The sequence below is a fragment of the Idiotropiscis lumnitzeri genome, chromosome 7 (assembly GCF_059441095.1).
Source record: "Idiotropiscis lumnitzeri isolate Australia: NSW breed Sydney's pygmy pipehorse chromosome 7, RoL_Ilum_1.0, whole genome shotgun sequence".
In the NCBI taxonomy this organism is placed as follows: Eukaryota; Metazoa; Chordata; class Actinopteri; order Syngnathiformes; family Syngnathidae; genus Idiotropiscis; species Idiotropiscis lumnitzeri.
In genome coordinates, this window is record NC_142397.1 from 11,362,948 (window position 1) to 11,389,320 (window position 26,373).

Here is a 26,373-nt window from a genome sequence, read left to right on the forward strand (position 1 = left end):
TGCTCAACACAAATTAAAAAGAATGAAAATGCCTCACGTCTGACATGCAGGTGGCCCATGACCTCGGCGTTGCCGTAGCTGTTCCAAACTTCGCAAACATATGTCCCAGAGTCGCTTGGCTGCGTGCTCTCTATCAGTAGACCCGTGATAGTCTGGCGGAAGCGACTATCGGGCTCCAGTGGGCTGTTGTCTTTGAGCCAGCGGTACTTGGGGAACGGGTAGCCGGACGCCTTGCAGGGCAGCTCCACCCGATGATTATTCATCACATCCCGGTGGTCAAAGCCATCCAAGATGCCTGGCTCGGCATTGGTGGGGTCTGGAAACAGAGGCGTTTGGTGTTTGTGTTAATCAGTTATGAATGTCGATAGGCACTTGAATGTAGACTCCAGTTGTGATTCTGTGCGTGAAGATTCAGTACTTAAAAGTATAGAAATTGTCAGGTGAGGATGATAAGGAATGTGACAACCAACTGAAAGAAAGCACCATGGACTGGAGCCTTTCTGAGTCGCGATGCAGAGCACAGCAATACAGTCATATTGCGCTTAAGCTTCACTTGTAGCACACACAAATCTTGCATATTAGGCCAAGGACACTTTGGTTTTTTTTGTTTTTTGTTTTTTCACAAGCCTTGCTTTGTCCCCTTATCAGTTAGCAGGATTACAACAAAACTACAAGCTGATTTTCTCACGACTTGGTAGTGCGACATGGGAGGAAGAAAGGATGGAGAATAGAGAATGTACAAATCGGGTTAATACTACTAAACATTGGTCTGCTCTAAACTTGGAATGTTTGTGAATTTTTCTTCTTGTCAAAACACGAAGATCAGGCGCAATGTAGCTCAAGTTAGTGGTGTGCTCGCCACGAAATAGAAAGTAAATACTGTTGATTTTCAATGCAATCATATTCAAAATGGGCCGACGCTCAAAATAAGCAGAAAAGTTTGCATTGTGCTAAATTGTCCATCCAGTGGGTGAGGGCGTAGGGATCGGTAAATATCGTCCAGTTGGTCAATGAGTTTACTTCCATACTCATTTTCATTCAAATGAATTTATGAAATAAATAAATAAATAAATATATATATATATATATATTTTTTTTTTAATTAATTAATTTCTTTTTTTAATGTATATACGGACCTGACACAATGAGACGTGCACTGTTGCTCTGACGAGTCTCGCCAGTATAGCGGTGACGTGTGGTGCAGCGGTAGTTGTTCAGCCCATCTTCAGGCAGGACGTCCAAAATGTACAAGGCTCCTGTAGGTGTGATGAGATATCTTTGTCCTGCAACACACACACACATAAAGAGAAAGAGAAGAGAAGTATTGATCAGATTTGAGCCATCAAATAATAAAGCGATGAAGGTTTGCAAGTGTGTTGTTCGTTCAGGTTGTAAATAGTCGCAAAGACATTCGTCAACAATTTTAAGGGTCTCAAACTGTTTTTCTTGTCGCAAAAACTTTTGACCATGTTTCAAAATTTCATGGCAAGAAAGAAAACTGTTTGCAACATTGAACTTACCCTGACAACAAAAAAAAAAAAACATTTGCCATGTGCGCACGCACTTGCAAACCTTCACTGCCCAGCGAGATACAGGCTTAAGGTTCTTTTTAGCCACTTTATATAATAATACGGTCATTCATTGAGAGTGACTTGACTTGATGGAGTCCTCTTCATACGGTACTTGACAAAACAAATCGCAAGAATGACTATAAACAGACTTACCTACTTAGTTTGTGCACTGTACTGTACATATAATACTTCAGAGATAAATAGTAACTATATATTCAGTTCATTAGAATGTTTTTAATTAATTATGGCCTAAATATTATCTAAAAGAAATCATAAATCTCAATAAAAAAGCATTGGTGCTGCCGAAATAAAAACACAAAACATGCCCTTTTTTTGTACTTATCTCGTGGGCGCATGCAGATAAATATCTGCAGATATTTTGATAGTAGATTTTGTGAGGTTTCCAGCTGCAGATGATTTTAGATTAATTCAATTGTTCTGATTACGCTCAGTGGTTAAAGACAGTGAGGGTGATTTGTACAAAAGTAGAACAAACTTAGACTTTGTGTAGCCAGAAAAAACCCAAAAACAATAAGAATGGGATGTTTCGGTTGAGCTGATAATAAGGAGTCGTTGGTGTTGGCGTCGATTAAAAAAAAAAAAGTTTCCCTTTCTATGTCTACGGATTATTGAGATACTGCAAATACTCTAGTCTGTCTTCACAATATGGGTACAGAATTGTATTTGGATTGCAAGCCGGGGCAATTTTAACATTTATTGTTGTGATTTTTGGACAAAAAGGCCTTCCAGATAGGTGCTTCAAGCTTCGGTACATGAAAAATGCATGTGCACGCAATTGCACGAAGGCTTTGTTTCCTGTGAGGCTTCACAAAATAGATGTCACCTCCCCAAGGTCACATAATGTCAACCCCTATACATGACACATAAAACTATCACACACTAAACGGCTGTGTTGGTGCTCTGATTTTCATATGCAATGCCAGCATTTTTGCAACAACAAAGTCCAAAGCATTTACCTATAAAATGTTAATAAGAAGTATTCAAATCCACAGTAATTAGATAAAAGTTTGTCTTAAATATTCCACTGGAGACTAATTTGTATGGAAGAAAAGCAAAGCATGTTTAATATGCTTACATTTTTGATGATTATACTTACAAAACAAAAGAGACCTTGTGGGGCTTAGCATACAGGGGCGGGGGGATAAAGAGCAAAGTGGCAGAGGCGAAGGAATGGCAAAGCTATTGTAAGCGTTGACCTAGATAGAATAGACAACAGATCCCTCTGATTTGATGTCCTGAAGGGCTTTTACTGGTTCACATGCTGCGGAATATCCTCCGAGCAAGTGGAATTTATGAAGGTGGAGGCAAGTCAGGAGGATGTAAGCGTGTGCAAGTGTGTGTGTGCGCGTGTGTGTGTTTAGGTGCCAGCAGCATGTGTGCATGTGAGCGTGCTTGACAATAGTGGGAGGACATCTTCTTAGGGCATGAGGAGCAGGGGAGGGGCAGATGCAAAAGCAAAAAGACGACTAAATCTAATTTTCTAAACTTGCTGGCTGCGTGTAATTTCGATTAGCATAAGCCTCACGATATTTAACAAGTCACCCACAAAAGGGGAAAAAAAAGGTAAACACGTAGCGGCCACAACAAAACACAAGTGCATGTTCTGAAGCTGTTCCCTCCACGCCGCTTCTCTCCCTTTTCTCTCCTCCCTCCTGGCTTCTCCATTTTGATTCTGTACTGGTCGTCTGAAATCTCACAGTGGAATCCATCTTGAGTGAGACAAAATTGTATTTCACCGCAGCCGCTGCCAGCCACTGCAATTTTCTCAAGCACCTCCATGCGACTGCAGCCTTTTTAAGACATCAGAGCTCCGTTTATTGTGTTATGACGGATGAGGGGGATGGGTCTAAAAAATAAGATGGACTGTGGTCAAAAAGATTCTGTCAACAACTTGCATCATTAATTCCTGCTCATGCTACCGGTTCTTCAAGTGATCATGTTTTTTGCTGTGCACTCATAAAAAAGTTCATCATTAAGATCCACGTGAGCTAAAATAAGTCAGGTGACTGTTATTACTATGGCAGGCTCCACTATTCCAGTGACACTTTGCCTAAGGAAACAAACACTCAGCATAAAAATCTAATTGGTTTGAGGTAGTATAGTTTGAACCCTGATCTATATTTTGGGGGAAATAGTCCAACAAAAGTTCCAACCACTACCATTCATAACAGCATAGCTAACCAAAGAATCAACTTCGCACATGGTTTGTATTTTGTTTAGATTTTGTGGCTTTATTGCAAAGCAAAGAGTGCTAAGAGAAGATAATGAGAATGAAAAAGAATATACACCACTGAGAAAGTCATGGAAAGTAAATGGATGCACATTCAGAGGGGTGAGACTCCAGTGTCAGCATATATATGTGTTATTACTCATTAGCAAAGATATGACTTTTTTTTTTTTTAACTGGCTTAATTATTTTTAGACTGGAATGAGGAACATTTTAAACATGACTCACCTTTATGTACTACTTTGTCAATATTTATTTTTATATTAAAAATATTGATATTCAAATTTGTATTTTTACTACATTACTACAAACAGTGGTTTCCCTTATACACTGGATGGCAATAGCTTCAACTTGAAACTAATTATTTCCAAATGTCACATATTGCCAATGAGAAAATAAGACACAGGTCTCATTTTATGTAATTTTGTTGACTCTGAAGCTATAGACAAATGCACCAGCACTTAGAATACAAAGCTAAATATATACATATACAGCCAAGCGACTATAGGAAAAAAAAAAAATCCAACAAGTCGAGTCGCAATCAAATTTCACGCAAGTCACGTCATTACGTTAGGAAGCAGACTGCAAACTATAAAAAGATGACTTGTCAAGTCATGTTGTTCAAGTCTAAGTCAAGATGTGTCACTTAGATACAGATTCCTATGTCAAATCAAATCATTCTCAGGTTTTTGGCAAGCAAGAGTCATGTCTCGAGTTCCCCATCTCTGCTTTTGACATCTAAAAAGCAGCTATCCATGATGATTATAAAGCCGTCTAAGTCAATTAAGTTAACTACAAGTCATGACACATTAACCAACTAAAATGTGTATTATATTGCAACCTTCTTGAGAATTGGTTTGTGTTTGGATGCCAATATCCTAAAAGGTTTGGACAACCCAAAAAAACAGAGAAATTTTGAAATGCAGTTAAGCAGTTATGACAGGACAGACAGCAATTTCAAGGACACATAAATCGTTCAACAAAATCATTTGAAGCAACAGACTAGGACTGGATTGGCAGCCCACTCTGAGAAAAACCCATTTCTATTCAGGTGAGCAGAGACAGACGTGATAAATGGGCCTATGAATGTCGCTGCTCTGTGTAGCAAGTCATTAAAATTAAAAACAGTTATGAGTCCAGTCCAGGTCCATCAGTTGAGAAAAATGAGTCACCTCGCCAATTGTTTTCTATTTAAACTGAGATGAAATGGCCGTTCAGCGAAACTGGATTGGAATCTTTTTTGCATCAAATCAGCAGAGCCACGTTCAGAAAGAGGAGAGTTCGGCAATAAGGACTATTTTCAACAGGCAGCCTACTTCGACTTCTGTGGAGAAGTGATTGATATGTTACCAGACTAATTACTGTCTATTCATATTGATGCCACGGTGTGTCTTGAAAGCGGGCACGAGGGTACGGACATTTGGAGAGCAGCTTTAATCTGAGCTGATTGAGGTCAGATCGCAGGACTGAACCCTCCACTGCCAAGCTCTCTGGGACAGTGTGGCTAAATGCCGAGAAACTTAAATAGGACTATTTCTATGATATACGCCAAAGTACCTGAAAACTAGATTGCACATTGCTCTAGTCCAGGGGTGGGCAAACATTTTGATTGGCGGGCCACAATGGGTTCTAAAATTTGACAGAGGGGCCGGACCAGGAGCAGATGGATGGAGTGTTTTGGTAACCTCTCCTCATCGGAGAAAAAAAAATGCATTTAATTTTAAATGAAAATGAACAAAAGTATTTCGACAATATATGTCTTTGAAAAAACACAGTATTTAGAAAAATAAAACATTAACAAGGTTTATTCATTTAATTTTTTTCAAGTTCGGCGGGCCGGATTAAAACGTTTGACGGGCCGCATATGGCCCCCGGGCTGTAGTTTGCCCACCCCTACTCTAGTCAAATATGCCAACAATTTGTACATTTAAGCACTATGAATCACATGTGAAACCTCTTTTAGCGTGTCAACGTAATTGGAGAAACTGCATGAGTCAACATCATCACAAGTTAACTATGCTAATTGGTCGAGCTCCCACACTTGTTTTATAAACGAACGGTCAGCAGACAATGCAAACTAATTATGTGAGCCTGCTGACAGGGTGGATGATGATTGGTTGAACATCTTAACACACGGCTGACCTTCGACTGCGTGGCGTTTAAGAAAAATATTTGGTATTTTAAACATTTTGATTGCATGTCTCACTATGACAGGGTAGACAGGTTAAGCCTCCCGGTACACATAATGTGATGAACATTTTGAAATCCAAGCACAAATATTCACTCTGGAACAAGTCACATTGAGCCACATATTAAATGTTTGGCACTTTTAACTCCTGTTGACCCATAAGGCACAGTTATACAGTTGCTCAATAAGAAATCAATGGCGTGTAATGTCAAAAATACAGCGCTGTAACACACATCTTACATAAACAGTCCAATATATCATCAGTAACATGACTAATTCCATACGAACCAAAACTGTAGACCATCTTTGTGCAGTATTTTTTTACTGTTTCTCTACTATTGTCAAAAGTATAGGGAAAACTGTACGTACAACGGTGAGAATGTGCACCATCCGTTATGATCAAATGATGATAGTTTTACCCTGGAATTTTAAAGTGACGTTTCATAAGGAAAAACAATGTTTTGAAAAACAACATTACTCAAGTTTGAATTTGATAATAGTAAGGTCATGACCTAAATCAATGACATTAATTGAGCATGACATGGAATAATTATACAGGACTGAAATATTTGCCTTGAGGCATAATCCACCCTCGAGATTACATTTCTCATTTATTAAAAGCGCATTTATTGGATGCCTAGAACAATTTTAAACCACTATGAAAACTCAATTCCAAAAGCCTCTTGCACCTGTAAAAGTGTCTTTCTGTGAATGCACCTGCGGTGTGAATAGATTTTAGCAATGCAAGAGAATGACAGAGCCGCCATTGACACTCAATTGAAGAAGGCGGCCTTGGTTTTAAGCGAGGGTTTTGGCTTTAATGCTAGAATGCTAAGAGAGTCTCTGTGTCTTATTTACCCTCAAAAACCTCTGTGTTCCTGTTTGGCTCATTCGACTTCCTCTCCTGCCTCCTGCATGTTCTCTCCAGCTGTGTGTGTGTCCTGAATGCTAAACCAGTTGTTTAGCTTGCTTGGAACTTTGCAATCCTGCAGATGCCCATATAAACACCTTCCTTTTCATACATGCTATTTTATGTGTCGCTATGAAATGTGTTGAAAAATAGAGCTTTACTCTTGAAAAATAAAAATGAAGTTTTCATGAATGACATCGAATCATATGGAAAGCATCATGTTTTTTTGAAATGTGCATTTCATTTTTGAGCAAACCTCGCAATCCAATGACTAATAGTGTGGTGAATATCCATATTCAAAACACACAACAATCAGTGCTGTGTTTTCTAGTTCCTCTTGATGTTTTTGCTTTTGAAGGTACTACAGCTCAACAGATCATTTAAGTGCAAATAAAGAATATGTAACGGTTCTTACTTGTTGTTTTGAAGTTTAATTGACACCACTGTGGTGAATGGAAATTGGCAGCGGAATAGAGTATTTGCAAGCATGTGCGGTCACAAGTCAAAGAAAGAACGATAATGACTAAAAGTTTAAAGGGGAAGTCAACCAAAAAATATGGATATGTCAGGCAAAGCAAAAAAATAAAAATTTTAAAAAAAATTCAGAAAACATTGATAAACATTCCTTGTATTTTAACTTTGGAGGACGAGAAGAAATGTGGAAAAAATTACCGGGAAAAAAAACAAAAAAAAAACCCAAAGTCAATTATCTGACCTGGCACCCTGGGGGGCATATTTGAGTATATAGGGGGAGGTAACACGCGTAGATCTGCCAGAGGTTCCAACTCTCCAGACACACGTGCGCACACCCCCGCACACACACACACACACACACACACAAAATGCTGACGGAATTTAGAGTGGAAACTATTGTGACAAGTGGCGTTCTAGAACCACTTCTTTATGTTGAAAATGGGCTCTCATTTATCATAAATTATTTCTGCATTGTAATCCATGCAAAAAATGTCCAACTGCCATGAACGATTCATATTTAATAAACAAGCGAGCGAGTGAAGGATGTCATTGTAAATAAATCATGAGACCGCCCCGCCACTGCATCAGATTTGTACTGGTACTGGTCGCTCAGATTTGCTTGACGACAGTAATGCGATTACTGTAACTGCTGAGTGAGAACATTTAAATGCTTTTCGGCATGGCTTTTTAATTCTTAAGTCAAATCCAACCAAAGAAACACAGAACCATCTTTACTAACAATTAAAGATTCATTAAAAATACTTCTGAAAAGATGCTGTCTTGATAAAATCACCACAGATAAACAAGCTTTGCTTCCCAACAGCCTTGATCTACTGCACTAATCTAATGTACTTGAAATAATGTTTATTAGGTGGCAGTCATGTTCATATTACCGCATTGAAATGGGGTACGCTGTGTTTTCCGGCATCCCACAAGACGGGATTTATGTCATACGGGCAGCAACCTAATATCAGCGCAACCGGAGAAAGGATTAATTTCACACTAATGTATAGCACTTTGCTGAGCTCACACAAACACACGCTCTTAGCACAAAAACTGCTGAAAGGGAAAGTTGGGTCTCCCAGGTTAAAGAGTCATGGGGTTGTTTATGTCTTTGATGAGGTTAGCAATCTAATAATCTCTGCTCAACGTTCGGTGCCATTAAACAGCATGTTGCTATGCAGGCCAATGCAGTGAGAGCGTTAGCACAAAATAGTTGGGTAATACAGCGCGATCATTTTTAACAAATCTCTGCACCAATGGCTCTGTACAAATGAAAATGCACTGGCACAACGGGGGGAGCTATAACCCCTAACTAGGGGTACATTTGACCCAATCTGAAGCCTGAAGAGAGTTGATTGTGGAAATCTATATGTATTACAGGCTGACAAATAAGTGGTGAATCTTTAAATTTAAAAACTTCAATTAAAATATATATTTTTTTAAAAATCAATTTGACGGCCGAATTTTATTTTGCTTATTGTCTGATGACATTGCCGCTTCATCCCCTTTGCAACTGTCCAAAGGGGTGACACTACCTCCTAATTGTCGCCATGCTGTGTATGCAATTTGCTTGGCACTTTTCCTGAGCAAAAAGTACGTACGTAAATGAATACGTAATTATTTGAAGTCACCCTTTGATTATTTAGTGTACCTATCTACAACCTATTATTGTAAAAACAAAAAAAAATAGGAAAAAGAAATAATGTTATTGACAACTGTTGTTTTCGATGTCAATGAAATTGTATACGGATGGCTACTAACATGAATAATTCAATCAAGCCGCCAATTTCCACCATAGTGAAGAGAGGATGTTGGCTCCTCAATGTGTGTGCACTTGTAGCTGTATGTCATCATAACCTAATTATTGCATCAGCTTAACAGCAGCGATTATCACAATTCCATCAGACGACACTAATTTGTGAATTCCATTCCATATAGCAGCCCTGCTCTTGTGTGTGTCTGTGTGTGTGTGTTATGGTAGTGAGAGACTTAGTTCAGAGGGTAGTTACTAGTACTTCTCAATCGTATCTACATAGCTGAGCAAATTGTACATGTCCTTGATAGAGGCTTCAATGAAATTTCATTTTTTCTGTTTCTTTTCTCAAGAGAGACGCATTTTCCACGTTGCTTTTTACAACTAAGAGAATATTGAATTATAAACTATTCAACAAATGCACAGTAGTACACCATCACTGCAACATCATTTTTTCCCGCGTTTTAGTTACGCCTTGGCAGAAGAACGAATTTGGGAAACACTGATTTTCAGTAATTTACTTAACTATAACTTGACATAAAAATATAGGAGTCAGTCTAAGGCAGGAATGGGAAACTTAAAGACCTAGCGTGACGTAATTTCATAAAATGAATCATCATACAAAAAAAAAAAAAATAATTCATGGAAAAAAAAATTCTATGTTGTATATTTGACAAAGTCATCATTTTCCAGAAGTTAGATTCTCGCGACAAACCAGAAAGTGTCACATCATTTCAAGAACAACAATGACATGTTTCACATGAAAAGCATCCAAAGCAAGCAAGAAAACGCCCCTCCCACTTTATCAACCCTCCAGTGACCCCCACAATCAACTCACAACCCCCGCCCCCCCTCACATAAGCAAAGTTGCATGATGAGCGATAGGCCAGAGGATGAGACTGGACAATGCGTCTGAGGCTTTGCTTTTTAATAAGGTTGTGTTCCTACTTGCCACTAATTATGCTGACACAATTTGATGAGCACATGGCTGAGTATCTTCATCTAAGGGGGGGGGGGGGGGGGGGGGGGGGTTGGAGTAGGGGGGGTATTAGCGCTGATGTAATAAGTACAGTTTGTCACGATTAAAATGGAGGTGTTGACAGGCGCCGGTGTTGTCCGGGCAACTGATGGTGCTCCCTTGCGGCAGTGTATTCGGCTGCATCCGGCGAGTCGAGCGATCAGCCCCCTCAATCATCAATGCCTCGGGTTGCTCTGCGCCCGGCAGAAGCACACGTAGGATGACATGGTGATATACACTATCATAAACACACTGAGGATGAATGCCAAGGCGCCTTTCACCCTCGTGCATGCTACATGCTTCGAACTAGAGCAGCAGCATCCGAATATTTTGGTATTCGATATATGCCTAAGACTTTATATACACAGAAAAAAAATAGTCAGTCTCTATTGTTTCATAATAATATTAATTTGGTTGGCCAGTTGATTATTTCAAATGGCTCATTTTTAACACAAATAATTCATCTTGGTATAGTTTAAATGCAATCTAACCTCGCCAGTCCAGTTGAATAATGCTGAGCATAATAAAAATAACATGACAGCCTACAATAAAAAGAGACAATTAAAACGGCAAGGTTATTTTGACAGACCCCCTTTGGCCGACATCAAAAAGTTAACAGGCTAATTTATTCCTTCTTTCAACTTATTCATTGCTGAAACATAAAAACATACGTACCTTTAAATATACTTTTATATTTATTTTTGTTGTGGCAATACTGAATAGCAATATTTTCGCTTTCATGCAATGACTGATTGTTTATTTCCTATGATAATGTCGAAAGTTTTTTTTGGGGTTGTTTGTGTGCGCTCAATATAGACTGACTTTCACTGTAGTTAAAATCAAATAAGAGCAGAAAGAGACATTTATTTGTTTGAAGTGGACGACTTTGACATTGGATCTGTTGGAATGGCCGCAACTATTTGCAAGAATTCACTGAGAAGAAAGTTAAAGAAAAAATATGACCTTCTAGTAGTGAGTCAGCTTGCTTCGCACTGTGCCCTGTGAGGCGATGGGGATGTTCCCTTTTAATATTAATCGCAGTTTTTCATTCGCCCTTGTATTTTCATTTTCCGCTTTCGTCTTTTCTTGCAAAGTTTTCAGGTTTGAAATATTGATGATGCCTTTTTGTGATTATCAGTCCTCTTGACTGAGCTCTACTTTGTATCCAAAAGATACCGAGAATTCAACCATGGCTATAACGGAAGGCCTTTATTTGTGTTTAGAAGCCTCTGGCTTTTTCGGTGGTCCATTTCCAAAAATAAATAAAAATGACTCCAAAACACAAAGGCCTCTGAAAGTTGTGCGTCAGTGGCAACGTTTCACCATACTTAGCAACCTGCCAGCACTCACACTCGCCAAACCTTGGACCTCACGTTTATCATCAATACATGAAAGCAAATCCCACAGAAATAAATCAACTCTAAAATATCCTTGATGATGGCATCTATGACGGCATACTGCATAGAAATATTTTTTACAAAAAAGGAGTCACTAAAGATGGTTGTCATGTCACGTTGTCAACAACAGACATAAAAGCTTGTGACGTCTGACATTAACTAAAGGTCGCACGGAGACGCCTTCCACGGGCATGATTGCACTGAGTCTCATGCCATCTTGCAATCGCACGGCAGGACAGCCAAACAGGAAGTGATACACTCCACACTGCACAGGATCAGTGTCCGCATTGGTCACAAAAGCCTCGGGGCTGCTAGAATCAAGTTGACAATGCAGACAAATCCCAACAAGGAAAAAAATAAGGTAGCAGTCAGCAAATTAGTTATGTGATGGTGGTCATTAAAATGCAGGCACTTGGCTCTAATGTGGTCAGAGTTACTTTGAGTTTCTCGTCCGTGAAACATGCTCACACATTTGCATGATGTGCTGTGTGTTCAATTTGAAGACATTGTCTTGGGAGGCATTTTCTGTGTGTGTGTGTGTGTGTGTGTGTGCAAGGGGCCAAGTCAGCACTTACACACTGTGCTTTCCAGCTGACGTCAGGGGTGCAGGAGCTACTGTACCAGGCAATCCCCATCCCGCCTTATGTGAGCTTGAAGCATCCATATGGATCAGTTCATGCTCACGCAATTTCATTTCACATCAGCACATATTGTCCAGATTCTTTTTTTCCCTAAACCAATCACAAAAACGATTTTATATACTCTATGCTGAAACTTTATGGCGGGGTAGCACATATTCCAATAGAAGATTACATTTTTGGGAAGGAAAAAGGAAAAATGTCGAAAAATGTCTTCACATCTTACACACATGGCAAAACTATTGGTAAACTTCCAGAAAGAAAATCTCAGAAGACTCACTGAAATCACTTGAAACCGAAAAAGACCGAAATTGTCCACAAGCCACAAAGTATCTGGCAGAATGTCCTTTGGAAAGATGGCACAAAACTAAATCACGTCAGCGGTTTGTTTACAAATGCAAAAATGAAGCCTGAACTGCATCTACTGTGAAACTGGGTAATGATCTTGGATGATTTTGTTTTTGTTTTAAATTAATTACAGAAATTAACTGCGTGCCATTTGAGTCACAAAGGAGGGATCACACCTAAAACCAGCATCACACTTTATTACCAGGAATTAGCTACCTATGAACAGGACAACGTCTTGTGAAAAGTTGCCTGTTGCCTAATTCTTGTCAGAGCGCACACTACTGATTACGGAAATTACATTCTTTAAGAATAAAATCTGATAAACAGCTACAGAGCTGCAGGACTGTTTTCCCTTCTTTTAACAATTCCTCCTCGGCGGACGCTTGCTCTCTACTGGGTGCTATTCGAAGTCATATTTTTGTTTGTTTGTTCTAACCTCCTTTGTCTTTTCTATTTCTAAGCTTTCTCCCTGCACCTTCATCTCAGACCGCTTGTCATTCACTGCATCGTCTTCCTCTTATCCTCTGCCTGCATCTGTCCGCATCCCTGGCTACTGTCTTAGTCCATCTCCTTCCTCTCAAGCTCAAAGTGAACACTGCCGCTCCTTGTCCACGGCCTCCGTCTTCGGACAAAGACTCTCCTCTGTGCTCTATCCAGTGTTTAGCAGAGCCGCTGCAGCTCTACTTCTCAGTATGCACAGCAGCCATGTGGCCTGACAATGGCTCATTTCAACCTCGATTTCCCCTGAAATGAATGGGAGCCCACCCGGGCGCATGCGGCTCGCCTTTTAATTGGCCCAAGTTAGATTCAAACCATTAAACCACTGATGTCGGCACATCTCGGCTACACTTACACAAAACAAACGCACACTCTAACACACACGCTCTCTCTCTCTCTCTCTATTTGATTCTCTTGCTGCCAGCAACAAACGCCTTAGCTAAAATTGCCTTCCCCTGGCCAAAAAGATGTCCATACATTCACCTGTACTCACACATGCCGAGGGAGAATAGATTAATACGTACAGCCGTATTATTTTCTCATTCCCTGCTATTGTTTATGCTTTGTTGGGTTGCACTCATTTATCTCTTTGCTACACTTTGAAAAACATATGAGAGATAATGAATTAATGCCAAAGCGCAATCAGCATGTTTTCAATCTTCAGGTGTGAAACTATAGATTGCTAAATATTCACGAGACTTCCCTGAATGAATGAATGACAACGAAGGCATTCAAGAACGTAAAAAGCGAAATTTCAATTTTGTGTCCCTTGATTTTAAGCATATGCTTCTATTATTAATTATTATTATTAATAATGTGACCCATGAGCCCTCCAGATCCTGTCCTCCCCCCTGATAGATGTCACCATCTTTTTACATTTCAGGGTGAAAATAAAATGAATTACGTTGCTGTGCATTTGTGTAATGACAATAAAACCAAAATTCATATTCATATATATATATATATATATATATATATATATATATATATATATATATATGGGTATAATTTAACACTTTATTTTGATTGCCATAGGGTACTAATAATAATAATACTGATACTAAAATTGAATACGAATAATAAAAATGCTGAGGGAATTTAAAGACAGCAATCACATTTATTACAGGTTTCTTAAGTTCTTTACAGGAGAGACTGCAACTTTGTTTAATTTTAATTAATGACAGGGCAGCAGAAGGAGACATGGACATGTTGTCAAGAGAACTAGAAATAGTCTGACCAGCATCATGAGTGGGTTCCCGAAGCCTTGGCTTCAAACCACTGTCAAATAAGTGCAAAGGTGTGTTTCATCTCTCAAAACACAAGCAAGAAGGCCAAGCCGAGCCGAGGTGAGGCGAGGCGGGCCGGACCGAGCCCTGCTCCATCGGGCCTTTGAACAATTTTAGCATTTCACTCCGAATTCACAACAGCCCTCCAGATGTTTTCAGAGATGAAAGAGTGCCCAGTCCACTGTGCTCACTCGTACTTTCCACTGCTGCTTGTTCTCGATGCAACACCCACAAAATTAAAGGGAAGTGATTACTCAAGCAGCTTTGGCGCTCTTCAAGCCATTTACACCACCTCCTTTGATCTCCTTACAGCATACTGCCGCCATGACAGATCGACAACCCACCGTCTTTGTTTCAGAGGCTTTTCTCCGCACTTTGCCCTAGTTGGAGCCACATGCATCTATTTGCTTGGCTAAGCCCAGCCTCTCTTCCTCTCTAACTGTCTCTGCCCACCAGTTGTCCTCCTCATTTAGCTCGTTAGTGCGCGGCGGTAGCGGCGGAATCAATTACAGGGGAATGTGAGCTTGTATCTCAGCATCATTACCTACCACAAACTATATTAGGCCAGTCTGAGGGGAACACAAGAGATTGTGATTATTAGCCGTCCACCCAGCTACTGTTATTGAGCATCATGCTTGACTGCAGTCTTTGCACACTGCTCTTATCACCTCAGAGCTGTAGGGCGATGTTTTTTTTTTTCCCATTTTGGACTCTCAGAAGCCATGAAAATTGTTCATAAAATGTGCTGGAATACAGAATCAGGTGTCAGAGGTACAAATAATAAGCTCTAATGTGCATTAACTGTTCAATTTACATGTGGAGTCATTTAGTTATTTTCTATAGGGCCGTGGTTTCCTACCACGGTGTTGCTGCACTTTAGGAAGAGATCAGGAATGTCGCGGGAAATTTCCAATTTCACTTAACCGGTCTGAATATTATTACAATAAGGCCTTAAGTTACTGGTTTATTTATTTTTGTCCATGACCACACTAACTCAAACCACATGTATCAGAAATCCTGAAACTGTTGTTCATTTATTTTGGAATTGCCCATTTGTTCATTTGTCATGGCAGAAATTGTGTGATTTTATACACAATAATATTGAAAGAGATGTCAAGATTACTTGGAAAAAATGTATTGTTTTGTTTTGTTGAAGATAGCGTGGATATAAGAAATGTGTATTATGTGTATTTTTTTTTTTTATTATTATTTTTTGGGGGGGGGGTTCTAAAATTCACAAATTATTGTATCATTTGCAGTTTGCAATAAAAGAAATGAAAATAAACAAAAAAATTGAAATCCCAATTGAAATGAATGGAAATACCCATATATGGGCAATTTACCGGTACGATATTGTGCCAATCTACGATGAGAAACTTCTTATTCCGGGCCTTGAAATCAATGGCGAGTAGAGACACCTGATTTTCTATGGGGAGCAAAAATACGCTGAAATGGAGTGTATGTCAGCATCAAATGCAGACAAAACGCTTGAGATGAACACAAGCTTGTTTTGATCTGCACTCTGCCTGCGTTTATCCCGTGTGATACTTCCCATCATGGAACCACCCTCGCAATTCTATTCATCTCAATATCGAGTTTGTTATTGTTCTTTACAGGCATTGTTTCTTCAGTCCTGTGTCCCCATTTCAGTCGTTATTTCCGCAACCCTACCAACACCTCCTCCTATTTTCTTCTCCCCCTGGCCTCACCCTCATAGGAGAGGCTTTAGGACGAACTCCTCCCTCCTAGACAGCTGCACATTACCAGCTGTAGGAAGAAGCACAACATACTCCTCCTCCCACTCGCTTTCCTTCCATCAAAGTCCTCTCTTTTGCTCCTCCCGTCTCGTCTGAATACACAGAGTGGGGAGCAGCCAGACGCAGCCCGTCATTGATGTCAGACTCATGACACAAATTACCTCTTTTTGATCAATAATGGAAGCCATGAATGTGTCAGACAAAACACACACCACACCAAAATCACACAGAAAAGCATTTTTTTTTTTTTGGGGACTACCATCATTTAGAAAGGCCAAACTGGGCAAAAATAATTAATTTACTTCCTATACGTATTGGCACTGTGGTTGAATTGTAGAATTTGACTTAATTGACAATTTCAAAATGTATCAATCAATTGTTTACAATGGGATGGAAGATGTTCTGAACTTCTGATTCAATGCTGTTGCTGTACTGAGTAGACTAATGCTTTTCACCCCCAATTAATGAATTTAAGAACTGATTTGTTCCTTTCTTAGCTCACTTGAGCTCAGCCGAGAGCATGTGCCGCACTCAACTGGGGCCACCGATGAGGCGCAGCAGCTATAAAGGTCCATCAAATTGCGTCTTGAGTGGTCCCTGATTAAAGTTATAAAAAAATAATGATTCCCCTCCCAAAAAATGTGTTTCTTACACAACAGTGGATCGCCGCATAACAGGAGATCAACACCCACTGATTCACCTTTTTGCTATTATTTTTCAGTATTTTGTACATTTTGGAGGGAGACGACCATTCATGTTCACATATTGGACGTTTATCAGTGTTTTAGGGATGAATTTTATGGGGGGGAAGTTCAGAATTTAAATGAACATTTTTGTCATACATCTGGTTAGGAAGTGTGTGGTCCAATGTGGCACCCCAAGTAGCGCTCATGTAAAATTGTGCCCCCCCCCCTCCATCATCAGTCAAAGTTGGCCATCCCTAGTCAGTGGTACCAAAAAAAAAAAAAACAATGGCATTCTCTTCGATAGAGAACTGTGCAGCAGGCTACACGCAGGACTGGTCACCAGCCAGTCACAGGCCACATCCCACCGCGCCGGATCATCACGTTGTCGTCGTGCGGTGGCAGAGTACCCATACGGGGAAACCAAGAATGATCCAAAAACCCGGCGTCCGAACCGAAACTCTGTTTCGCTCCCGGACCCACACCTCTATGAATAGAGGTGTAGCCATACGAAACTTACTTACAGGCCACATCAGTATCACCTCGACCAACAACCATTCGCATTGAACCCTACTGACAATTGAGTCTACAGTTTATGATAACATGCATGTTTTTGGAATATAGGAGCAAGCCGGTGTATCCGAAGAAACCCCATGAAAGAACTGTGATGCTAACATGCTAACCAGATGACCAGGCTGCTGTGGCCAGATCAAATTAGGTGACGATACGATATACGTACTTGGAAAGGTAATTCATTACTAATTGGATGTCATGTTGACATTTATTATGTTACATGAGTGTTTTTATTTTGTATCTTTATAGTACAATCTAAACCTCTCTTTCAGTATTTAATACAGAAATATATATGAGTGGTGAATGTCGTTTCCTTCATTATGTATACTTGTAGGATAATAAAACTCGGTATGTGTTTTCCAAAAAGACTGCCGCACCCCTGGGGTGTTTACTGCAGCGGGCCTCATCATGTATTATTTAATGTTTGAGGATCATTTGGGTCAACGGTGAACAATGGCCAAGCCTTGTCAGGAAATTGAATTGCAGTAGGACCACAGACTTAACAAATAAGAATAAACGGGACAAGCTCCTTGTGAATGCAAAGTAAGTGGGGCAGATTAAAAGACCATGTTATGTTAAAGATTAGAAATCCTTTTTGTGGCACACAGTCAGCTCATGTAAGCAAGATAAATTAAGAAGTATAATTACTGCACAGATGTACTCTAATGCCTCCGAAATTTCGATTTAGGTTCTTCAAATTCAAGGTTGCCCTTTTATGCTCCAATGTTCTTTGTTTGCAGACACAGACAAGGGAAAAAGGAGCGAAGATATTGTAAAGGTGAGATTAGTCTCAAAGCCCACTTGCAGATGCATGCACATCTGGAACAAGGCGATGCTATGGCTGGGGTAAACAAACAAGTTCGGTAAGGTGAAGTTGAAAAGAGCAGCAGCTTGTGGCAAGGTCGGCTCTTCAAAGCTATTGCCCTTTCCAAATTCACTTTTATCCTCTCCGAACTTTCAAACAAAGCTTTGTGCATTTGTTTCCCACAAGTGTGGAGAGAAGACAGATGAATGCAAAGACAAGAGAGATATGCATGAGAAAGCCCGGGTTGAATTTTCAGTTTTTTTTTTCAATGACAGATTTTTTCTAGTGATGGTGGGCTTGTGATCAGGCGGTAACTATGATATGAGTTTTGTAATTGCAGCTGCATTGTTGGTTGCCAAACGTGAAACAAAATCTTGCTGACATTTTCAGAATAACATTCTTAATGTTCGAAGGCTCCACCTGTAGTTTAAGGTGGTAATTTAAGGGCCGCTTAATAATGCATGCTCATATGCTGCACAGTGGAAGATGTAAAAGGACAAACAAAAATCCATTCTGGGATGTTGGTTAGCCCCCGATTTGTTTGTATTTTCCCGCAGGAGATCATGGAAATTTGAAATTCAGGATCAAACTGTCACCAAAATAAAATCTTATTTACTGTACAGGCAATGGTAAAGTCCCAAAACATTTGGTTTGTGGTTCGAAATATATCTGTGGACTGCACAAGTAGATAATCATCATCAAGATCCATCCCATTTTGGAAAAGAGGATGTCTTTTTTTTTTATTGCTGTCAAGTGATTAATTTTTTTAACTAATTAATCACAAAAAAATCCAGGATTAATTGTGATTAATCACATTTTTCAACTACTATTTTTTGCGAAGATATTTACTTGAATAATATCTTGGAATTAGTGCAAAATCAAGCATCAAATATGAAGTATATTTAATTCAAAGACTGTTCTAATAGCTTTCTTGGGTTCTTGAATACGACCTAAATGGAGACATCTTTGGAGACATTTATTTTCGAAACATTTCTCAAAACTGCCCACAAGTGCCACACTCCAGCAGTGTTGGTTTGCAAGGCCCAGTGGTAACTTGAACACCATGTTTTGTTCTGAGACGTGCTAAAGACAGTTAATATGGCACAATATATGCAAAGTATGCAAATTATTTTTTAATTATATCAAACTTAACTGAGTTAAAGTATTTAACTGAGTTAAATTTTTTGGGATTAATCACCTGAGTTAATGCTTTAATTTTTCATTGAGCAACTGTCCCAATACCTCCGTGTTGAGTTTCATATGATCCATGCCGCTGCACCAACTGCTTCGAATAGTTTAAAGTGCTTACTTTTGACATACAATTCCCTTGTATGGTCTCATAAGGGTACTTGCTTGGAGATGTGTGTTAATGATTAGTCACTTTTCACTGGTAACTTAAACAGTCACCCACTTAACCAGTCTATTAGGGATGACTTTTAGCATAATATTTCATTTAACAAGTGATGACAAGCCTCAAATGACTCCTCAGCACATGACTAAGGCAGGCAGAAACACTGTTGCCACAGAGACCACGAGTGACACCCTCCTTGCATGGATCTTAATTTGATCTACTTGAGATTGCAACTTCCTTCCACTTGATTTAATTAGGCGGAGAGATGTGACTAATTAAGTTCACGGTGAGAAACACAAGAGCGTCAAAGGCAGCTGATGAAACGGCAGAGGCAGCCGATGGTAAATATTGACAAGGGAAGTTTATTGGTTGAGCAGTGAACAGAATCGCTGGGTTGAAAGACGGTTGTGACTGGAGCCATTTCAGGCTATTCATCATTCATTACGCAGATAATGGCGTGTTTCATTTTGTCGGTGTCGCACAGTGGCTGAACGTGTTGTGTATGAATTAATTTACCAACATGAATGACGGAGTAAGAGAGTGATACAAACAACAAAATCATAAGTTGGCCAATAGAATATTAATGTGGGCGTGGTGGCGAATTGAGAACACAGTACAACTTCCAAGATTCAAAAGTTGTTCTCAAATGAAAAAATTCTCAAGGGAAACAATGTAAAATGAACACATTTGTGGCGGGCTCAAATTGCCGCTGTCATGAAACCTTGATTAACTCTTTAATTGAAACATTCCTATTTAATATAAAACTGACTGTATAATGAAACTAATTTAAGGGCAGTGAAATAACTGAGTGAAGCCCAACACACATAACAGAGAAAGGAACAAGCAGATGTTAACCTAGTGTCGTCTCTTTTGGTATTCACATCTTCAAATATCCCCAAAAATGTATCAGCGTTGAATGGAGACTGACTCCAGTACAGCCGTGTCAAAATAAACATACATTATGTACACTCGAGAGCCTCGTGTCAGCTGTTACATGGGCCCATTTTCCGGTCTAAGAAGCTGGCCTATTAACATTTGGCAGATGTACTGCTCCCACATGAAATACCTGCATGGCCAAAGGTCTTCTGAAATGTTGAGGTGTATAATTGCCAATCTGCGCTAAGCCCAGAGGCCTCGTTCACTTCGTTTAGGCCTTTTATGGCGGCGCGACAGACGGAGAGTCTTTTCCAGTACATAAAAGAACAGATGTTAAAATCACTTAACCAGATTGGAGTCCCTCAACTTCACGTAGTGCATCTCTCGTTTTCATCAGTCTCAGGATCAGCTGGGTGTTGTGAAACGCTGTTCACAATCCCGTGTTATCATTATGCAATCAAAGTTAAATAGATTTGCTCACAGTAGGGAACATCTTTACCTCTAACAAGTTTTTCATGAAAATGTGTTTTTTTTGGGAGTTTTTCAATGGGTTTCATGAAAATTTGCCGTGAGAATTAGGTATGACCCAAAAAGTAATTGGTGGAATTTTTGTTCATGACCGGGCAGTCAAGGTAGAACTTGAGCAAACGCAAGTCAAAGAGTTGAAAATGGATTTTAATTATTGTAAAATCCCATGAATAACACCATTTTTCAGCCCAAAAAGTAAAGAAATAAAAAATCCCAAAACAAGGGGTGTATAATACAGAGCGCTTATTAAGAAACAAACATATTTTTAACTTTGTTTAGACATTTACAAGTACCTCGAGGCAGTACCTAGGGGTTATAAAAAAAAAAAAAAATTAATAGCGCATTTCATACACAACATAACTAAATGTGCTTCACAAAATGGAAAAGTACATTTAAAAGCAGTTACAAACAGAGTTAAAAAGATTCTGCAATTTTTCTATAAACGATGAAGTTATTAGATTTATATGTAAATGCCCCAGCAGCAAATTAGCCTGGTCATGCGGAGACAAGGTAATAACGCAATTTGGCATGCTGGGCAATTGGTTTTTGTTTTTGGTCAATTGACGAGATACCAGACAATGGTTGCCGCCATCCTGCTTATCTCCCAAGTGATAGCGTTATCCTTTTCTCAAAGTCTGCATTTCCCTTCCATTCCCTTGCTACTCTCTTCTTCTCCGTCCTCCAGTGGTCTCATTAGGGCGGGACTGTGAAGGGAAGGTGAGGTGGTTACTGTGACAACAGCAGAGAATGACTGGCGGAGTGGCAGGGAGCTGTATGCGTCTGTGTCGGTGAGATCTACCGCATTCATGCAAGCAGAGCTGCCCCTGAAGGTGTTCTATGCGGCTTTTAGATTGAGTCGTAAAGTTGTGCGTCGTTTGGTGATGAATGCGGCTTGATTTGACAGGAAATACTGGAGCATTCCGGGTCATGGGTGGGTGCAGAAAGGGGGAAAGGCAGGGAAAGAATATAAAAAGTAGAGAACAAACATAAATGGACAAAATGGAAATTAGACAGCGCAGCATCATTGAGTTGATGATCCGTTAATGGTCTTCTCTATTCCACATGAACTAGACACAAAATGTGCTTGCTGTCGGAGAGGAGCTAAGATTAAAACCAATTGATTGACATGCTTGTAAAGCCAACTGGAATTCTGCCATCCGTCTCTTTCAATAGTCTACTTGCATTAAAGTGGACGCATGTGCCAACTACGCTATAAGAGAGCAAAAGCAACCAATTAAAAGAACTGCTTTTGAAGCATTGGATCTGTCACTTTTACCTCAGACTTTTAATGTGTGAAGTTGTACCTAATAATAATAATTTAAAAAAAAACTAAAACTAAAACCTAAAGGATCAGACCCTACCTCTAAAATCATAAAAAGGCATTGAGCAAACACTGCTGTGGGATGTGGACGCTGCCTCCTGTGGTGCGGATGACCTTTTGCAAGGCCACATTGCTCTGCAAGACTTTGATAAAGAGCAGCTGGGAGGTGACACAATGCCCTTGTGGTGGACGCACTGGCCACACTGGAGGCATAGCACACACACATACAGATTTGCACACGCACACACAACACCCACACACACACAGGGGCAACCAGCTGGCCAAGAAATATGATTTGATTCAGGTCACGGGTTCAATTTCCGTTTCAAACAGCGGGGTGTGTGACTGCAGGTCAAACATGACAGCTGGCAGAAAGCAGGTAAAAGTCCTGAATACATACTCGTGTCATTTTCCTGTCTCTCTCCGCCTCGCTCATGTCATCTCTTCTGAAGTAATGATGATAAAAGGATGCAATTTTTATAAAGATGTTTGATATCACTTTTTTGGACTTGGTGTACTCCACTCTTCAGTACTCACCGATACCAAGTGACAAAAACACTCGTATTTTTGATACATAAAATTTCTATTAAATGACGATTTTAAGGATAGTCATTTTGTTTATTTCTTGCAAAAGGCAGAATATTAACTGATATTATATCAGCCAAAAGGTATGATGAAGTGATTTCTTTAACTATTCAAGATATTGAAAAATATGAAATGGTCTAAAGGTAAAATACAATACAACCATCCGGCAGAAAAATACCTCTTATATTAATAAGTATGGTATGGAAAAACATTTTGTCAGCCACACAAGCCATTTACTTCCTGATCGTCGAACAGCCAGAAGAGGGCGCCAGCAACTGATATCGGTGACTGGTATCGGCAACCTTCGCAAAACTCAATACGTCGTCCCTATCGGCCCGATATTGATAACCTGGAATCATTACTGACCCATCCCTAAATTTTTACATTAAATAATAATAATAATAATAATAATAATATCACCTTGCGATAAGATGGTCTCAAGGAAACGATCAAAAGCATGCATAGTCCTTGTGAACATTAATTTGCACATAACATGAGGGGAAGAATATGAAAAATGACAGATGCATCAGAAAGGAACAGATGCACATGCAGTGTCTATGAAATGGAGCAGAATATGCAAAAACAGTCTGTGCAACTCATTGACACGCTACATTTGCTCTTAAATTCGTCTGTATTTTCCTCAGATTATTAAGTGTGTGTGTATGTGTGCAGTCTTGCGTACAGACAAGGGCCCTATTTACGCGTACAGACCAACAGTAAGTGCGTAGTGAAACCCTTAAAATTGAATAACCCTGTACATTTAATAATGGTTTAATGACAACAACACCCTGACTCTGATTATGATTATAATAATTTTCATGACAGAATGGATTGTGTTCGACCTTCGAGGTTCCTGTCCGCTGATGGCCAGATATGCGAGCAGAGCAGAGCAGCAGAGCATTTCCAAATGGAAATGACCAGACATTAACACACACAAATACACAACACGCCCAAATTGAAACACTAATCTGATTATGTAGCAGCTGTCACTGCCAGACTTCAGTGTTATGGTTTATGAGTCACCCTGCACATGCACATGCATGGTTACATCCCTACACAAATGTAGCCACATGACTCCATATGCCCAAACACACTTGGGAAACCCCAACCACAGGGGAGTCACCATGAATTGAAATATGAACACATTTTCTTAAAGCACATTATGTAACAACTGAGAGATTGAATTAAGATTGAAAAACAGCTAATCATGATCATGTCTTGTCTCCAACAAAACGTGATCATTGTATCAGACGGTAACAATGGACATTTCCTCTTCTCCATGCTCTACTGCCACCAAATGTCTCTACTGAGGCATGTCATGCGAGCCTCCAACCACCAGTATCAGGAATTTTCAATACTAAATACCACAAAAAAAAATGTAAATACAGTTTAACGACCGAATTGAATTGAAAGTTAACACCACAATAGAATTAAAAGAATCATTGATGTTTGGAGGCGGCACGATTAGCACGATGGCCTCAGAGTGCAGAGGTTGTGGGTTCGATTCCGGCTCCGGCCTTCCTGTGAGGGGTTTGCATCTTCTCCTCTTGCCTGCTTGGGTTTTCTCCGGCTACTCCGGTTTCCTCCCACGTTCAAAAAACATGCATGGCAAGTGGTTTGAACACTCCAAATTCATCTTCATTAAAAAATAAATATATATATATATATATATATATATATATATATATATATATATATATATATATATATATATATATATATATATATATACATATATATATATATATATATATATATATATATATACACATACATATATATATATATATACATACATATATATATATACATACATATACACATATATATATACACATATACATACATACATACATATATATATATATATATATATATATATAAGTATTGCAGTGCAATATAAATACTATATTTGAGTTGCCGTAGTTATTAACAGATGAGGCAAGAGGAATTAGTGCACCTCTGTTGGTGAGGAAACTTCTGGGAATAGGGTGTGTACCATTTCAAACGTAGGCCCATGCAATTTTAATAGTTGACAATTTCGTTTAATATCAAAGTTAATGGGGGGAAAAAATTAAAATGCAGTTCCCATTTGTCTGGTCACGCTGATGATATCACTGACTTCCTTCCTTTGAAGTGTGATAAGTCAATTAGTTAAGGCGAAGGGAGTCAGTAGATTCAGTCGTTAATGATTAAGTCAGTGCGCTGTGTTAGCTACCAGGTTGCTCATCCAGCCAGGCAGGCAGTCAGTGAGTCTTCACTTAAGTCAGTCATTTAGAAGGCCTGCCGGACAGTCTATTACAGTCAATATGTTAATCAGACACCGCTGTCAGTCAACAAGATGATGATGGAGCACCCGTTCATGCAGGGTAATGACAGCCAGGCTCACGCTTCCAGTTGGTCCTTTATTGTGTGTTACAGAATGTGACAACATGTGAACGGCATCATCCCACTGACTCTGGAAAAGGGAGTGGGAATATTCCTCTGTCATTAATTCAAGAGATTTCGAAGGGAAAGGTTCTGGTATAAATACCGTGCGTTTACCCCCTCGGGCAGCATCAAGTCATAGCAAGTCATGATTTTCATGGAAACCACCTGCAGGCAAGACTATCAAACAGCAAGCAGCTGCTAACTTGTTTGCTTTTGTCTTACGTGTACAGGGGGACTGAAACAAAGCGCATAATTCCAAGAAGAAAAGAGAAAAGCGGCAATGTGACGACCCTCAGATCACATCCACACTGAGCATCGCAAGTCAGACATAGAAAAGGTTCACTTTTATCTGCTGAGAGTCATTTGTTGCAGGGAGCAGCACGGCTCCACTGCCTTTGACTGCCACATGAAAATGTGATATCACAAGGAGGCCTGAAGGTCATGAGGCGCTGGCGTGGTGCTACTTAGCACAAAGACAACACTGAGAAATGGCTTTACCTTGCAGACTTGTCTATAGACGAGAGACAACGTGGGCCCATTTAACGGGAAACAAGTAGAACACGGCATCTGATGTCCTTGGGAAAATCTGCGGAGTATTTGCATTTAAAGATACAGTCACCTCTATTTATGAATGATTGCAAATGGTCACAGATGGTAATTGTGCGAGCAACTGCACTGTTTCATAATAACAACTTTTGATTTCGATGATCCTAGAATAGAATCCTCCTCTCGGTGCAGAAGGGCTCTGAGTAACGTCGAGAGAATGCCATTAGCGGCTTGACAGCTACTGCGAATCTTGATGTGCAATGGCCGCCAAGCTGATTGCTGCCTCACTGTACATGGCCTCGGCCTCACGGATAATAGGAGACTATTTTTAGCCTGGAGCGGGTGTGAGAGGGTACGGCTGAGAAGAATAGGGACGAAGCAGCTAGGGGAGAGAGGAGGGAGATTTCATTGACAACATGCAACACTCCAGCAACAGAAGGAAGACAGGAAAATGTTATGGGCAACCAAGCAACTAATAAGCTTGAACCTCAGCACTCTGCATAATGCGACAGCTCATTACCGCCCAATTAGGCATTACAATGCCTTGCTTACTGAGGTTTATTGATGCAAATCAAGCAGAAGAAAA

The 26,373-nt window shown here is 39.8% G+C and overlaps 1 protein-coding gene across 5 annotated transcripts in view; it reads right to left on the reverse strand.

The window, feature by feature from the left end:
* dscamb (Down syndrome cell adhesion molecule b) overlaps positions 1-26,373 on the reverse strand; it is a 99,068-nt gene that overhangs the window by 34,950 nt on the left and 37,745 nt on the right. For all 5 annotated transcript variants that reach the window (XM_088300374.1, XM_088300372.1, XM_088300373.1 and 2 more), the window contains 2 exons: positions 1,137-1,283; positions 38-316 (listed from right to left, as the gene is read on the reverse strand). In XM_088300374.1, the coding sequence (XP_088156500.1) occupies positions 38-316; positions 1,137-1,283 (426 nt within the window). The remainder of the gene's footprint in view (positions 1-37; positions 317-1,136; positions 1,284-26,373) is intronic.